This window comes from Anolis carolinensis, chromosome 6, assembly GCF_035594765.1.
Source record: "Anolis carolinensis isolate JA03-04 chromosome 6, rAnoCar3.1.pri, whole genome shotgun sequence".
NCBI lineage: Eukaryota > Metazoa > Chordata > Lepidosauria > Squamata > Dactyloidae > Anolis > Anolis carolinensis.
The window spans coordinates 20817823-20835651 of NC_085846.1; the positions used below are offsets into that span (position 1 = coordinate 20817823).

Genomic DNA, 17829 nt, shown 5'->3' on the forward strand with positions numbered 1-17829 from the left:
TGAAGGACTAGCATCCAGTGGGCATTTACACTATGTAACGAAATTTGAAAACAAAAATCTGTTCCTGGTTTGAAAGTGTTACTGTATTTCCTCTTTAATTTTGCAGTAATTACATTAGAGTCTCACTTTAACATTTTATTTTGTATGTGGTTATTTATGACTTGCTTTTATTGTCTGATTGATTGGTTTTATTGTTTTGTTTTTATATTGTTCTGTTCGGGCTTGGTCCCATGTAAGCCGCCCTGAGTCCCTTCGGGGAGATGGGGCGGGGTATAAGAATAAAATTATTATTATTATTATTATTATTATTATTATTATTATTATTATTATTATTATTCTTATGTAACATTTATAACATCCCTTGAGAACTGCGAATGAAAGGTGGCTATTGGATTTTGGCAAAAGGTTTGAGTTGCTTAACATTGCTATTGGAGGTATAGTAAAACCAGTGTGTTCTGGAAAATGATTAAAAAATCCATGGGATGATCCCTTTCTTAAATAAACCTGTACCATCTAGCTTATTATCTTAAATCAGCCAGTACCGCCTACTTATTATCATATGGCATGATAGTTTGCAGGTCTTTTGGGTCTTGAGCTAAACACATTCCTTAAAACTGGCTGTGGCGCAGCTGTTGAGCAGCTGCCTTAAATCACTCTGACCATGAGGTCATGAGTTCGAGGCCAGCCCGTGGCGGGGTGAGCACCCGTCAATTAAAAATTAAAAAAAAATAGCCCCTGCTCGTTGCTGACCTAGCAACCTGAAAGATAGTTGCATCTATCAAGTAGGAGATAAGGTACCACTTGTAAGTGGGGAGGCAAGATTAACTAATTTACGACCTGGAATGAGGAAGTGCCGTCAGTGTGGATGATGAAGCAGCTGCTCCCCCCTGTGGCCAGAATCGAACATCCCCTCAGAAGAAGGTTAACTTGCCTCTGCGTGTGTCTCTCAGTCTCTGTTTGATGTGTTTATGGGCATTGAATATTTGCCCTATGTGTGTTATAATGTGATCCGCCCTGAGTCCCCTTCGGGGTGAGAAGGGCGGAATATAAATACTGTAAATAAATAAACGTTGAAATCTGCTCTGTTTTGGATTTGGAAAAAAATACTATGCAGGTGAATAATTCATCTCAAAATTGGAGGAGGCTTATCTTTCCCAGAATTCAATCACCTAAGGAGGGTTTTTATAGCAGCAACAATTAAACCCAAAAGCTTCCTTGTCAAGATCTAGTATGATTCCCTGTCTCAAAATAATGATGGCTCACACTATAGAATTATATAACAGTTCTGGTCCAATTTACCTGTCCGAACGTATCTTCCCCTATGAGCCCACAAGAACCTTAAGATCTTCTGGAGAGGCCCTGTCTCGGTCCCACCCGCCTCACAGGCACGGCTGGTGGGGACGAGAGACAGGGCCTCCTCGGTGGTGGCTCCCTGGCTGTGGAACTCCCCCCCCCCCAGTGACATTCGGCAGGCCCCATCCCTTTTGGGGTTCAGAAAAAAACTGAAGACCTGGCTATGTACGCAGGCATTTGAAGAATAAGCATGTGTTGGCTTCGACGCGATCTGAATTACGGCTCTTGTATAAGGTCTGGTGGATGAATGGCATAAGCACTTTGCATTGTTTTAAACTTTGTATATTGTATTTTATGACTATTTTATGACTGTTTTAACTGTTTTAATCATTTTAGTTTATTGTATATCAGTGTAACGGCATCAATTGCCACTTGTAAGCCGCCCTGAGTCCCCTGGCGGGGTCTGGTGTGGGATTCCCCTGAGAGCATAGCCTTCCTACTGGTGTACCGTGCGCCTAGTGCACCAGCAGACAGCCTATCCCAGCTGCTCGAGACTGTGTCGGAGTGGTCCTTGAGGTTCCCCAGACTTATCGTCCTTGGGGATTTCAATGTCCACGCTGATACAGACTCTTGCTCAGCAGCAGCTATGGACCTAGTGTCCACCATGGAGACACTAGGACTCTCGCTCTGTAGTACTGGGCCCACGCATCAGGCAGGACACATGTTAGATTTGATCTTCAGCGCAGGAATTCAAGTGACCCAAGCCTCTATTATAGAGGTTCCATGGTCGGATCACTGTGCCCTGAGGGTCAGGCTGGAGCATGCCTACCCACCTGACAAGGGCACCAAGCCAATTTGGGCTCGCCCAAGAAGACTTATGGAACCTAGTAGGTTCCAGAATGCTCTGAAGGATCTGGAGCCTGTCAGCGACTCGATCGATGTGCAGGTGGACACATGGAACATCAGGCTATCCAATGCACTCGACGAGATCGCCCCTAGACGCGCTCTCCAACCCCGCCGAAATCGGTCTCCTTGGTTCACCGAGGAACTTCGATCAATGAAGCGGGAAAAGAGACGGCTAGAGGGCGTGTGGCGAGAACTTCATGACAGAGCTTCGAGATCAGCTTATAGGGCATTTATGGAGTCCTATGAGCATGCTATCATCGAAGCAAAGCGAGTATATTATGCCTCTTTGATAGCATCCGCCAGTTCACGACCGGCAAAATTATTCAAAATAATTAGATCTCTAACGACGGTTCCTACTGTCCCAAAAAGTGATGATCAGGCCCCTTCAGCCGAGGCCTTCCAAAGCTATTTTGTTGACAAGATCTCACTACTACGCCGGGACCTCCCTGCCACAATTAATACAAGGAGAGAACTTGAGACTCCATGGCCACTTGCTGGGCCTACCCTCGACCGGTTCATCCCACTGGACGCAGAGGCTGTCGATAGGCTCATAGCTGCAGCTGGACCGACCACTTGCTCCCTCGATCCATGTCCCTCCTAGTTGGTAAAATCCTGCATGGAGGGATTATGTGAGCCTCTGTTGAAGATAATAAACAGCTCCCTGGAGCAAGGAGTCTTTCCAGAGGTTTTAAAAGAGGCGGTGGTCTCTCCCCTGCTGAAGAAACCAGATTTAGATCGTTTGGTTCCCTCCAGCTATCGCCCAGTTTCGAACCTCTCGTTCCTGGGCAAGGTGATTGAGAGGGCAGTAGCGGAGCAGTTGCAACAGTTCCTAGACAACACAGCCGGATTAGATCCCTTTCAGTCCGGCTTTCGTGCGGGACACGGGACAGAGACTGTGCTGGTCTCTATCACGGATCACCTTCGATGCCAGCTTGATCAGGGCGGGTCGGTGTTGCTCGTGTTATTAAACCTTACTGCAGCATTTGACACAGTCAATCACAATCTTTTGACCCACCGCCTTGCCGTTGTTGGAGTCAGGGGGACAGCTTTAAATTGGCTGGCCTCCTTTCTTCACAACCGTGGACAGCGAGTGGAGAAGGGAGGCCTGGTCTCTGAAAGGTCCCCTCTACTTTGTGGGGTGCCTCAAGGGGCCATTCTCTCCCCTCTGTTGTTTAACATCTATATGCGACCACTTGCTCAGTTGGTCCGAGATTTCGGGCTCGAGTGTTATCAATATGCTGACGACACTCAGCTTGTGTTAAAGATGGAAGGCCAACTGGATTCTGTACCCGACAATTTTCATCAGTGCCTTAAGGCCATTATTGGATGGTTACGTTACAGTAGGTTAAGGGTGAATCCAGCAAAGACGGAGATCCTATGGCTGGGCCGACCGGGCAGTGGGGATATCCAGTTGCCAATCCTGGATGGTGAAGCGCTATGCCCGGCTTCACTAGTAAAGAGTCTGGGAGTCCTCTTGGACCCTTCACTGACGATGGAGGCCCAGGTTTCTGCCGTTAGCAAAACCGCCTTTTTTCATCTTCGGCAGGCTAGATGGCTAGCCCCCTATCTGTCTAGGGACAACCTGGCTACGGTGATCCAGGCTACGGTCATCTCGAGACTGGACTACTGTAATGCCCTTTACATCGGCCTTCCTGTGTCGGTGATCCGGAAGCTCAAATTGGTGCAAAATGCAGCTGCCCGGCTCCTTGCGGGAGTCCCGATGAGATGCCACATAACACCAATCTTACGGCAGCTGCACTGGTTACCAGTTGAGCACCGGATCACTTTCAAAGTGATGGTACTTACCTTTAAGGCCTTACATGGTCTAGGGCCGATGTACCTGAGGAACCGCCTCACTCCCTACAAACCCCAGAGATCCCTCCGTTCTGAGGACCAAGACCTGTTGGAAGTCCCCAGTTTTAAGGCCTTGCGTCTAACAGCAACTAGACGCAGAGCCTTTTCAGCAGTGGCACCATCTCTCTGGAACACCTTGCCACCTGAAGTCCGTGCCTTGCGGGACTTGTCGGCTTTCCGCAGGGCATGTAAGACACACCTGTTTCGGCAGGCCTTTGAGTTCTGTTAGATGTTTTAAAAGGTGCTTTTAGGATGTTTTTAAGATATTTTTAAAGATGTTTTAAAGATGTTTTAAGATGTTTTTAAATTGTTGATTTTAGCCGGTTCTTGTAAGCCGCCCGAGCCCTAGGGGAGCGGCTGCATATAAGTTTGAAAAATAAATAAATAAATAAATAAATAAAATAATTGAAATAAATAAATAAATAAATAAATAGCTCTATAATTCTGTCATATTTCTGTCCTTTAGAACCTGAGGATATCTAGTTGATGAGGTACCAGAGTTCCCTGGCTGAGAAGCAAAAATGCACCTTCCTAAACTGCCAGTCATAGGATTTCATATGCCAGAACCATGGTAAATAAGTTGGAATGATAATTCTGTAATGTGAAGTGGCCTTAGGTCAAACTACCAACATTGTCTAGAATCTCTTTCCACATATTCTGCTTCATGATTTCTTTAACTGGACATTCCAGGAATTGACTCTAGAAACTTTTGCATACATATAAAGCAAATGCTGTGGCATTGAGATGAGCCTTTTCAAAGAAAATATTTTATCACTGAATATTTCATTTACAGATTTCTGTAATTTTTAAAGGTCAGATGTGATTCATAGAGAAGGGAACAGACGGAGGGAGAGATGTGTCATGCTATCAAGCAAGGTTTTTATAATATTCATCCCAATCTGGCTGTAGTCCCGATGCAAAATACTCTCCAATAGTCATGGCAAGAGTTGTTTTATTTTAATTTTATTTAATTCTTTCATTAACATAGTCCTTTTATTCATTTTTTGGAGAAAAGCATGGCGATTATGATGACGATGACAAACACTTCCACCTTAACTTGGCAGACAAGACAATACCACACGGTGCTGAGTTCCTAAGTCTGGTTACCATTTCTGCGACAGAATTAGGTTGTACAAGGGCTGTTCTGGGAAGTTAAAATGGTGTCTAAATTTAGCTCAATCATCTTTTAAAAGTGCAGCATTAACTGCAAACAGTTAATGAGATCAACATATTTTCACAGGACAACATATGCTGAAGTTATGGGAAGCAAATCTTCAACTGAAGATTGTAAAGCATGCATTCTTCTCATTGGTATCATAAGAAATTCTGAAATATGCGTGATCATACAATCTACATATCCATGCCTTAAAACATGATGCAATAATATCATTTCATATCACTAAAAAAGTCATAAATTAACCAATATTATATCTGTGAGGAACAGGTTTTTTGCAAATGCATGTTAACTGATACACTTGTGCACAGATCCATTTTAGCCGTTTTCCTTTGGCTTCTTCGGCTTGTTCAGCTTTTCCAGATGGCCATAACAGCAAGGGTTTAGTTGCCATGTTTTTTTTTCACCTGCCTATATGGCTGCTGGGTTCAGCTTCTTCCCTTCCATTCCGGAACAAGCAGCGCATGTGTCCTTAAACCCCATTGCTCAAATCCAAACTCCCTTGAAAGGAAAAAAAGAGAAGGAGCCCAGGAAGAATGCTTCCTTAACCCCATTCCTCAAACCCAGAGTTCCTTGAAAGGAAGAAAGGAAAGGGTCCCAGGAAGGATGCTTCCTTAACCCCATTCCTCAAACCCAGGCTCCCCTGAAAGGAAGAAAGGAAAGGATGCCAGGAACGGAAAGAGGAGCCTTGTAAGTTCCCCATTGCTGCCAATGGGTCAGATCTTCCCGGATCTTTTGGCTGCCTAACCAAAAACAGATTTTTCCATTAGCCGATTTTCGGGAAGCTCCCAAAAACAGATCTGGGTCCCCTACGAAATTCGGATACCAAAAATGGATCGCCCTCCAGCTAAATTGCATAACCTATTAACTGACACTTTATGTTCAAATCACCCCAAAATACCTTGTAGGGAGGTTGCCAATATATTTGTTGCTTGGAAAAATAGTCTACCCATATCCTTCCTCCAACTATTCAAGATTCAATTTAGGTTGAGAGGGAATAAACAACCTCGATTTGGGTAGCATTAGATGTCACAGCTTAACTTATGAGGTGTCCTTTTCGCTGTTTTAGTTTAATTTTCTTGGTTTAGTTATGGACTTTAGCTTGATCATTCAAAGGGGAGGGACAAAATGCTTTACACAAACAAGATCTTGGTGAACATATTGAAATTAATATGTATTCAATTAAATTCAATGATTGTCAAATTAATATTTAGGCAGACTACTTTTATCACAGGATAACACATAATACACTTATTATTTTCTGCACAATAAACCCCAAAAGAGAGAAAAGAAAAAATACTTTATTTTCCCAAACATTCAGATTGGAAAATATTTGATTTTCCACATTTTAATCAGTTGAGAAGGATTTTTTTTGTTTGGAGAAGCCAAAGACTGTCTTTAAACTGTCTTTGGCTTCTCCAAATTTCTTTTCAAAATTTTGTATGCAGAGATGTGATAAGCAGGTTTTGCAAAATTCCAACTATGAAGAGTTGTTGTCCTTATCTTCCCAGTCTGAAACTCAACATTACCATAGCAAGTTACATAGTTTTAGCAAGCTGTGTCAGCTCATGGAAAATAATCTTTTTTTGCCCAAAGTCCTCTTCAGAGCTTCTTTGACATCTTTGTTCCTGAGGCTGTAGATGAGGGGGTTCAACATGGGGATGACAAGAGTATAGAACACTGATACAATTTTGCTCTGAGCAGGAGATGATATAGCAGCTGGCTGAGCATAAATGAAGAAGACTGTCCCATAAAAGATTGTCACAGCAGTTATGTGAGAGGCACAAGTGGAAAAGGCCTTTTGCCTACCCTCTGCAGAGCTGATCTTGAGAATTGTGTTCATAATGTAAGCATAGGAGGTGAATATTACCACTGTTGTCACTGCAATGATGACATTGCAGAGCGAGAACATCACAACTTCATTGATATATGTATTTGTGGAGGCAGCCTTCATTACAGCAGGGACATCACAGAAAAAGTGGTTGATTTTGCTGTGGTTACAGAATCTCAAGCGGAAAGAGACACTAGTCTGTATCACACCATTAGTACAACCACAGGCATAAGAAGTGGCTACTAGACGGTGGCAAGATTTCTTTGACATCTTCGTTGGATAGAGGAGTGGATAGCAAATGGCAATTAAGCGGTCATAGGCCATGACTGCTAAAAGAAAACCTTCTGTGGTAACAAAGATGGTGAAGAGCATCAACTGGGCCACACAGCCCTCATAGGAAATGATGTTAGACTTCTCAAAAAAGTTCACTAGAGCTTTAGGAGCAATGGCAGAGGAATAGCAGAGATCTAGGAAGGACAGGTTCTTAAGAAAGTAGTACATAGGTGTATGAAGCCGAGAGTCAGCACTTATAAGGGCAATCATAGCCCCATTGCCAAGGACAGTGGTGAAGTATAGCACCAGAAAAGTGATAAAAAATGTTATTTGGAGCTCTGGAAGATCCCTGAAACCCACAAGGATAAATTCAGTAGCTGTGGAACAATTTTCCATTGCAGGTACCTGAAATTAAAAATCCCAATAAAAATTAAAAATGCAGGCAATAAACCTTGTTTGAAAGTTCACCAGAAGCACCTAGTATCTAGCCACTATTTGGAGTTAGATAAAAACACTATAAGGTAATATAACTTAGGGGTCATTGAAATCAGTGTGACAACCTGTACATAATTCCCATTATTCAAAATAAATATATTACAGGTAATTTGCTACTTCCAGTCTAATAAAATCAGAATAATTCGAGAAGATGTATGATATGTTACTTTTTCCAGATTTTTCTTTCTCTTCTCATATACCTCATCTTTCTTTCTTGTTGCCTCTCTCTTTCCCTCTTCTATGAGTTCTTTCTCTCCCTCTTTCTTGTCCCCCACCCACCCACACACACATATGCACACAAATGTGCACACAATGTCATTTGAATTTTTGTTTAGTTCATACCACTTTATGAGAGAGGTGGAATAATATATAAATAAATATTTTTAATCTTGTCAGAAGCAAATTGAGAATATACTGCAAGTCGCTTCTGGTGTGAGAGAATTGGCCGTCTACAAAAATGTTGCCCAAGGGATGCCCAGGTGTGTTACCATCCTGTGGGAGGATTCTCTCATGTCCCTGCATGAGAAGCTGGGGCTGACAAACAGGAGCTCATCCCATCTCACGGATTTGAACTGCCAACCTTCAAGTCTTCAGGTCAGCATTTCAGCCAGCACAAGGGTTTAATCTATTGCACCACCACAGCTTCCTATAAATAAATATGAATGTACTTACATCTTATCCAAGAGCATGCAGTCTTAGGGCAGTTAAAAATAAATATATTTAATGATTAAACCACTTTGAGTCTCCTTGTGGAAGCAGGATAATAATAATAATAATAATAATAATAATAATAATAATAATAATAATAATAATAGTGTAGTAGTAATAATGAGTAGGAAGTAAATGAAATAGATTACATAATATTTATAACTTAAAACAAGTTCTCGCTTACATGAATATATGCTCTAGAATTATATGTGCTCCCTGAATTGTTTTAAAAGTTCAGTTCAGTGTTATTATCTTAGCCCATAGGCAGAATATCATTTAACAAAAATAAATGATACATGACAAAACAACATTGCAACATTAAGTACAAGTGATTCTTTCCTGGAAACTTGCTGCAGACTGGCAGTAAATAACTCATGTACTGGGCCACAGGCCATCACTTTAAGTCAGGGGTCCCCAAACTAAGGCCCGGGGGCCGGATGCGGCCCTCCGAGGTCATTTACCTGGCCCCCGCCCTCAGTTTTATAATATAATATATTGTATATACATATAATATTGATAATAATATTATAATGTAATACAATATAACACTAATAATAATACCATATAATAATATTAATTATATATTCTATATTACATATAATATTACTAATAATATTACAGTATAGTGGTATAGTTCAATATAGTAATATATAATGCTAATATTGTGCTATGCTAATAATATAATATATTGTATGTACATATAATTTGTAAGCCACTCTGAGTCCCCTTTGGAGTGAGAAAAGTGTGATACAAATGTAGTAAATAAATTCAGTAAATAAATAAATAATAAATAAATACGTTTTAGACTTAGGCTCGCCCAAAGTCTGAAATGACTTGAAGGCACACAACGACAACAACAACAACAATCCTAATTAACTTGACTATCTCATTGGCCAGAAGCAGGAGCACAGTTCCCATTGAAATCCTGATAAATGTATGTTGGGTTAAAATTGTTTTTATTTTTAAATATTGTATTGTTTTTTCATTGTTCTTGTTTTTGCACTACAAATAAGACATGTGCAGTGTGCATCGGAATTTGTTTGTATTTTTTTTTTTTCCAAATGATAATCCGGCCCCTCAACAGTCTGAAGGATTGTGGACCGGCCCTCGGATTAAAAAGTTTGAGGACCCCTGCTTTAAGTAATACTGGTATAGGGGAGATCAGCTTCAGGAAATATGTATCTAATCCATCTTTGTAGTTAAATCATTACTTAGTGAAAATGCTATCTTAGTAATGCTAGCCGGCAACAACAAACAATTAGAGGAGAGAGGTGTGCTTAGTGGCTTTACCTGTCTCTTTCAAAATACTCTATTGCTTTCATGTGTGATTGAGGATTCTGTCCTGTCACCAATATTGAAGAAAAATTCAACTTTACCTCTTTAATGTTCACTAACTTGTTCATTGTCTTAGGTAGCAAAATCTCTTACTTAAATATGCCAACCAGACTTAAATATGCCAACCAAGAGCATGTAGCCCACAGTGAATGAATGGTCACTCCTGGATGTCTACGTGAAGTCCAGGGACTTATAGTCCTTATCACAAGATAAACCAGGTTAAACCAGAAAAATTCTGTTTTTTAATGTAAAGTTTCAAAATTTGTGACCGTAACAATAAAATAAAATAAAATAATTAAATCAGGTTAAACCAGTTTAGTCCCACACTAAGAAATGTTGGGGAATATTTGGCCAAAGCTCCAGAACAACACAACACTTTGAATACATTGTAGGCAGTATGACTGGATCCAATGCAAAGTGCATATGGGTCCCAGACTGCTGCCACCATCCTTTCCCCCCTGATCAATTAATCTGCTCACTTTCTCCCTGACATGTAAATACCTCTGCTGAAGTCAGCATAACATACCTGAAATCTCCAGAAGTTCTTCCAAAGCCATCCACCAATGGCAAGAGGGAAGGGAAGGCAATAGTCCAACTGGGCCAAATCAGTTTCTACGTGACTGGATCGTGTAGACTCCACTCCACTACAACCACCACAAGAATCATGCACAGAATATGTGGACACCACCAAGGTCTTCAGGATGAATCTGGAGCACTTCTGCTCCATAATGGCCCAGCAATGACTGCCAGGGTAGAAGCCCTCCCAAGATAGTAACCCTAGATTTACAAAGGTATATTTGTGACTAAAAATGCTTTGGAATCTGATTTCAAATTTAAACATATTTCATAGAAGCCAGATCCCCACAGCAAATAATTCTAGTACAGTTTATTACCAGGAAACACATCTGCTTTTACAATTACACAGAAAATAGTGAAACTTACCCACGAAAGCAGACAGGGCTGGAGGAGGTCAAGCTATATTAACAAACTCTGTGAAGATTTATATCCCAGCAAGTCTTAAATACTTGAGGGAGATGTTATTCCCTATGGTATCATTAAATACACAACCTACCTACAAATCTTTCTATGATGTGTGCATAAAGTTTGTGGTTTTCTAAACTATATTGAAAAGTATTTCATCATCAGTGATCCAAATAATATATAATCTGTATTCAGATAGATTCATACAAACTAAATTTAGTGGGTTTTTTCCAAGTTAGGTGTCAAATTATCAAAATAACAGTTTCAAGGGACAATATTTTGAGCCTAGGCTAATAGTTAGTTAGTCATGTATTTTGTATTTGTATCCTGTTTTACATACTAAAATCTCAATGCTGTGTACAATAAAACTAATTTTAAAATGTTAATGATTAAAATAGTAAAAAATAATGTAGGGTTTAAATCAATACCGTGTTTCCCCGAAAATAAGACAGTGTCTTATATTAATTTTTTCTCCCAAAGATGCTCTAGGTTTTATTTTCAGGGGATGTCTTATTTTTCCATGAAGAAGAATTCACATTTATTGTTGAACAAAAAAATGAACATTTATTATATATTGTACAGTAGTTGTCATCACAAACCAGCATAACCAGACAAACCGAATCCTATCAAGAATTTCTTGTTACTACCATTATTTCTATGTACAATACTCTATGCTAGGTACATTTACCAATCCTGCATGCTCTGTTCATTGGGCATGCTTCGAAACAAAAACTTTGCTAGGTCTTACTTTTGGGGGAGGCCTTATATTTAGCAATTCAGCAAAACCTCTACTAGGTCTTATTTTCTGGGGCTGTCTTATTTTAGGGGAAACAGGGTATTAATAATGTAAGTGTATTGAAGTGGTTACAACCATGTTAATCTATCAACTGTAAAATGTTATTATACCCCAAAAGATTAAAAAGTGAAAAGCTATGTTTTCAAATGTCAGCCTCATGGCTAATTTGGCCTCTAAGGGGAGGGCATTCCACATCTGCATTGTTACAACACAGGGTCATTTTACACAGCCAAAAATGCTGGCCAGAACCTGCATGTAAAATACCAGATGGCCCATTTGTAACTAGACATGAAAGCCCCTAGCTGCTTTAACTGTGGGCAGACGGGTGGGTGTCCATACTCCCCAGGTGTGCTAAATCCTATTTGAAATGGCTGGGGCCCCAAATTTCACCCTTTCTTCCACCCTATCAGTGCCAGCTAAGGTGAGGATATTGTGACTTACCAGCTTCTCATTGGGAGTTCTTCCTAAAAAGCACCCCCCCCCCCTTGTCCAAAGCTCCTCTGCCAGTCATATGGCATAGAATTAGGAAGATTGAGAAGCAGATAGGTCACATTGTCCCCCCACCACATCTGGCAACAATGGTGTGGAGAAGAGTGAGAGAAGACAACCATCTCACATTCCTAGGCCACCTTAGCCTGGGGAGCATGCTGTGGGTGTGTGTTTCTGTTGAAATACAGGAGAAAGCCTGAATTCTGGTGCAGGCTTTGGGATTTCTCCTGTGTTTTTATTTTAACCTGGACTGCAGCTACATTAAGTTGTTTTCCCTGGGTTAAAACAGATCAATGTGTGTGTGCTTTTTAGGCACCCATAGGTTAATCTGCCCCCACACTGACCTAAATAATAAGTGTAGATGGAGTCACATTAGGAATTTTCAGTAACAACAATGCAACCTGTGGTGGTTGTTTCAGAAGGAAGCCTGGTTGACACCAATAAATTCAGGTGAATTCAAATAGCACTCCAATTAAAATAAAAATTGAAAGTGTTGTCAAAGGCTTTCATGACCGGGATCACAGGGTTGTTGTATGTTTTCCGGGCTGTATGGCCATGTTCTAGAGGTATTCTCTCCTGACGTTTCACCTACATCTATGGCAGGCATCCACATCTATGGATGCCTGCCATAGATGTGGGCGAAACATCAGGAGAGAATACTTCTAGAACATGGCCATACAGCCGGATGCCTGCCATAGATGTGGGCGAAACATCAGGAGAGAATACTTCTAGAACATGGCCATACAGCCGGATGCCTGCCATAGATGTGGGTGAAACGCCAGGAGAAAATACTTCTAGACCATGGCCATACAGCCCGGAAAACATACAACAACCCAAAAATTGAAAGGTTTACAGCAAACTTCACAACTTTTCATTTCTTTCTACAGAAACTAATCTTCCTGACTGTGTCTTGTAGGTGGTCCATCTTCAGTACACTGATGTCTTACGCCACCTTTCCTGGTTCACTGCTCATGAGGGAGGTCAGCTACAGAGTCATAGAGTTGCAAGAGACCTCATGGGTCATCCAGTCCAACCCCCAGCCATGCAGAAAAGCACAATCAAAATACCCCCAACAGGTGGCCATCAAGCCTCTGTTTAAAAGCCTTCTAAGGCAAGGTTTCCACCCCACTCCCAGGTAGTGAGCTCCACTGTTGAACAACTCTTATTGCCATTTTCAGCCATCCCTGGATTGAAGCCTCTTAATGAATGAGATCTTGTGGGCCAACATCTCACAAGATTCTATAAACTGAGAAATGTGGGCCAATCATTCTTCAGCTAGAAGCAGAGAAAGGAGGCTGTACTGCCAGAGGACAAACAGTGCTTTTGAGCAATGGCCTGCCCAAGCACAAATCTATCAAGGAGGCCAGTATAAGGCAGAGACCTTGAATGGAAAAATATGTGGGGCAGCAACCCAGTCTGGTCAATTTAGAACATTTTGGACAGTGGTGTAGAATAAGAATAGAATGGGAATACTTGGCAATCATGCTTTTGACCCTATTTTCAAAGACATATATTTCAATAGTTTTTCTTTCTCAAGTCCTGAGAGTAGAGACACATTGAGAAGAATCTGAATGGATCTTGTGTGCAGGAGTCTAGAAGCCTGTGCAGGTTGTAAAGCTTATGTGGAAAAAGCTTGAGAGACTCTGAAATAATATAGCATGGCAATGATTTCCAAACTCATCCTCCAGGTATTTTGAACTTCCACTCCCAGAAGCTCCAGGTGCCTTGGCCCATGATCAGGGAATTGGAGAGTTGAAGTCCAGCAAACCTGGAAGACCAGAGTCTGGAAAACATTGTAATAGTGTACAAGGATTATCTGGACATTTCTTTCTTCTCATGCCATTTTGGTTTAGCATGGCTTGTTTGGTTTTGTCAGACATTCAACAGACAGATTGCTATTGTCTCTTTTTAGGGGATAAATTGTTTTTGTCTAAAATTTAAAAATCCCCAAAAATCCATTGATGTGTGAATCTTTCTGAAACTTCTGGAGATTGATGTCCTGGTTATCTTGTGCAATGTATATAAATTTCAAGTATATAAATATTGTATTTTTTAAAAAAAAATGTTTGTAAAAAATTCAAAAATTTCCCTAAAATTAGTTGATGAATGTCATGTTCTAAAATTTGGTGGGCTAACCGTGGAAATGTGTGGTACAATTAATGTAGCAAGTTTCATCATGATAGCTCTAAAAAGGGAGAAATGAGCCGCCAAAGTTTCCCTGCTTACCCAATTACTATAATGAAAAAATAATGAATTTTCATCACTCTTATTATAATATAACAAATATTTTACCAACCATACTTTAGAAACACTTTAGAAATGAAATGCCAACACCTCCCAGTTTTGTAACTACTTTTGAAACATTTTTTATTGATCGTATATGCCTAGTGAGAAGGAATGACAGCTGATATGTGTGACAATAGTAATGAATGAATGAAATAATTATAATTTTTCAAACTTTTGGGGCAGCTGTAGACTTTGTAGAGACATTCTGAATTCCTCCCCCCCCCCTTTCTACGTTCTTGGCCATTCTCTAATTAATCATCAAATAAATATTTAAACTGAAGGCAACAAGTATTGCAGTGAAATTGAATAATTTGTGAACAGTAAGATATACAATGACAACAGTTTTAAACCACTGTAAAGTGTCACCAAGGCTAATTACTTTTAAAAATAACTTTGTACACTTTAATTGATGCCCAATGATACATATGCATATATAACTGATGCTATCAACTCTGAGAGTGATGGAAGTGTTATCTCACTGGGACTTTCTTTTTTGAGGGATCATAAGTCTGGATGAGCCAGGTTGCTACTTTCAAAAATGACATGCCAAATTGGCATAAAGGAAAAGTCAATTGAAAACATGACAAACTAAATTGTTATCTGCACCTCTTGCTCAAGAGGTGCAGAGTGAAAAAGTGAAAGTGAAAAAGTGAAAAAGAACTGAGTTTTTTTTCCATTTTTTAAACATGGACTCTTTCTTTCACATTATCTGTTACATACATCTTGAATGCATTTATTTTCCTTAAATGGAAATAATTGGGAAATAATACACTGTGTGTATTCCTTGGTACAGTAGAGTCTCGCTTATCCAACGTAAACGGGCCAGCAGAATGTTGGATAAGCGAATATGTTGGATAATAAGGAGAGATTAAGGAAAAGCCTATTAAACATCAAATTATGTTATGATTTTACAAATTAAGCACCAAAACATCATGTTATACAACAAATTTGACAAAAAAAGTAGTTCAATACACAGTAATGCTATGTAGTAATTACTGTATTTACAAATTTAGCACCAAAATATCACAATGTATTGAAAACATTGACTACAAAAATGCGTTGGATAAGCGAGTGTTGGATAAGTGAGACTCTACTGTATTATCAAAAAAAAAACAACCCCTAATAAACCCAAATTAAAACAGCAAGGATATGAGTCTCTATGCTCTTAGCTGGATGTAAGTCTCATAGAAATCAGTAGAACTTACTTCTGAGCAGAAAGATATGAGATTGCACCATTGGAAGTTATTTTTCAGAGGGCAAACCCTTTCCTTCCAAATTGCCTTTTTAAAGCCTCTTTCACCTCCTTATTCCTTAAACTATAGATTAGGGGATTTAGCATTGGGATGACAATTGTATAAAACACTGACATTACTTTCCCTTGATTGGGGGATGACATGCCCCCAGGTTGTGCATACATAAAGAAAACTGTCCCAAAGAATAAGCTAACTGCCATCAAATGGGAGGTACAGGTTGAGAAGGCTTTATATCTTCCTTTGACAGAAGGCATATGTAAAATAGTAGTCACAATGTAAGCGTAAGACACTACAACAATTACAGCTGTGGTGACAATGATAAATCCACATAACACTAGGAGCACCAGTTCATTCACAAATGTATCTGAGCAGGAGGCCTTCATCACAGCTGGTACATCACAGAAGAAGTGATTTATTTTGGTTGGCTCACAAAATGACAAACTAAATGTGAACCCCGTTTGGGTACAACAATTGACAAAACCAAAAAGATAAGAGACACCCATGAGACAAATGCATATTTTCTTCGACATAATGGTGTGGTAGAGCAGTGGGCTACAAATGGCAGTGAACCGGTCATATGCCATTACAGCCAAGAAAAATGCTTCTGTGGTTCCAAAAAGAGAAAAGAAGAACATTTGTGTGGCACATCCCTTGTAAGAAATGAGTTTGCTCCCACTTGCCAAGGTAACCATGGCCTTGGGCGTGATGACTGAAGAGTAGCAAATATCCAAGAAAGAAAGGTTTTTCAGGAAAAAGTACATAGGGGTATGGAGGTGGGAGTCAACACTGGTAATTATGATCATGCCAGCATTTCCCATAAAAGTGATAATATACATCACCAAAAAGAGGATTAAAAGAACTAGCTGTATGTTAGCTTCATCCTCAAATCCCTCCAAGACAAATTCAGTGACCTCAGTATGGTTTTCCATGGAGTTGTTATGAAAAGTTTAAAAGCCAGGAAAAAGGATTTTCTATCAATATTCTTGGAAATGCTGGGTGTGCATTCTTGGGAAGTCAGTTCTGAAAGTGATTGCATACCAGAACCTGAGAAGATAACTATGATAACCAGCATGCTAGTACTACCATGTTTGAGATATTATATCACCAGAAGTCTGAAAGAAAGAAAAATTAGAAATTAGAGATAAATAAGTTAGCAAAGGAACAAAACAATATTCATAATTGACATTACTGAGATACTTAAGAATCTTAAAACTTATGCAAAAAGATTCACCCAATCACACTCCGCCCTTATCTGGTATAACATTTGGTCCTACAGAAAGCAGTTGAACCCTAATGAGTTAATTCTGTTGCTGAAAGCTGTGCTTGTGAATAAAGTTAATAAAAAGCTTCATATTTTAAGGGTGCTGTTCTGGGTGTCCTAGATAACGAACAAACAGCCTGCTACTAATAGCTTACTAAAAGAAGGAAACAGAATGGAAAAAAAATATTATTTTCAAAAAACCCAATAAACATTGTCAGATGTAAACAAGTGATGGCAGCAAAGGAAAACCACAAAGAAATAGGTTTAAAGCATTTGTTTCCAAGAGGAGAGGGCAGAACTGAATTCTAATCATGGCTGGAAAGATATTTCACAGTACTCAACATCTGGTGGAAACAATATTTTTTTTCTCCTATCTGGAACTTGTGAGAAAATGCACATCTAATTTTCACATTTGCAAGGCAGTTTCTGAGAAATGAAGTATGAACCAAGGAATGTGCATATTTAAAAGTACTGTTTATAATAAAATGTGCTGAATTTAAAGGGAACGAGACCCCCGGTTTAGATAATACAGGAACGTTGAGTAAATTAGATAAACTGTGCAAATGAATAGAGCACTTATGAAAAAATATATGAAGAAGTCCAAGTGTGGGAGGAAAATTCAAAGTACCATAACATGATATACAAAAAGGATAAGAAGAAAGTGCAGGTAGAATGCAGAGAAAAACAACAAAATCAATTCTGAGATATTTTTCCATAAGCAAGCAAGCAAAGATTTGATAAATAAAGAAGTATCACTGGAATAAAGGAATGGAAGAACAAGAGATTGCATGAGAAAGATAGAGAGGATCAATGGCTTGTACTGAGTTGAATGGCAATCTATTTTTGAGTGCTGATGTGTAATATTCAAATGGCTATATGTTAATAAATCATTAC

General features: G+C 39.7%; 2 protein-coding genes across 2 annotated transcripts; both read right to left on the reverse strand.

Moving 5' to 3' along the window:
* Positions 1-6643: 6643 nt before the first annotated feature.
* LOC100555287 (olfactory receptor 9S13-like) lies at positions 6644-8386 on the reverse strand. The gene has a single exon (XM_003224544.3). It carries the CDS (start codon positions 7725-7727, stop codon positions 6789-6791), a length of 939 nt encoding a protein of 312 aa, XP_003224592.2. The 5' UTR covers positions 7728-8386; the 3' UTR covers positions 6644-6788.
* Positions 8387-15390: 7004 nt separating this feature from the next.
* On the reverse strand, positions 15391-16918 carry LOC103279790 (olfactory receptor 9S13-like). Its single transcript, XM_016995824.2, has one exon. It carries the CDS (start codon positions 16601-16603, stop codon positions 15671-15673), a length of 933 nt encoding a protein of 310 aa, XP_016851313.2. The 5' UTR covers positions 16604-16918; the 3' UTR covers positions 15391-15670.
* Between the last annotated feature and the right edge of the window lie 911 nt (positions 16919-17829).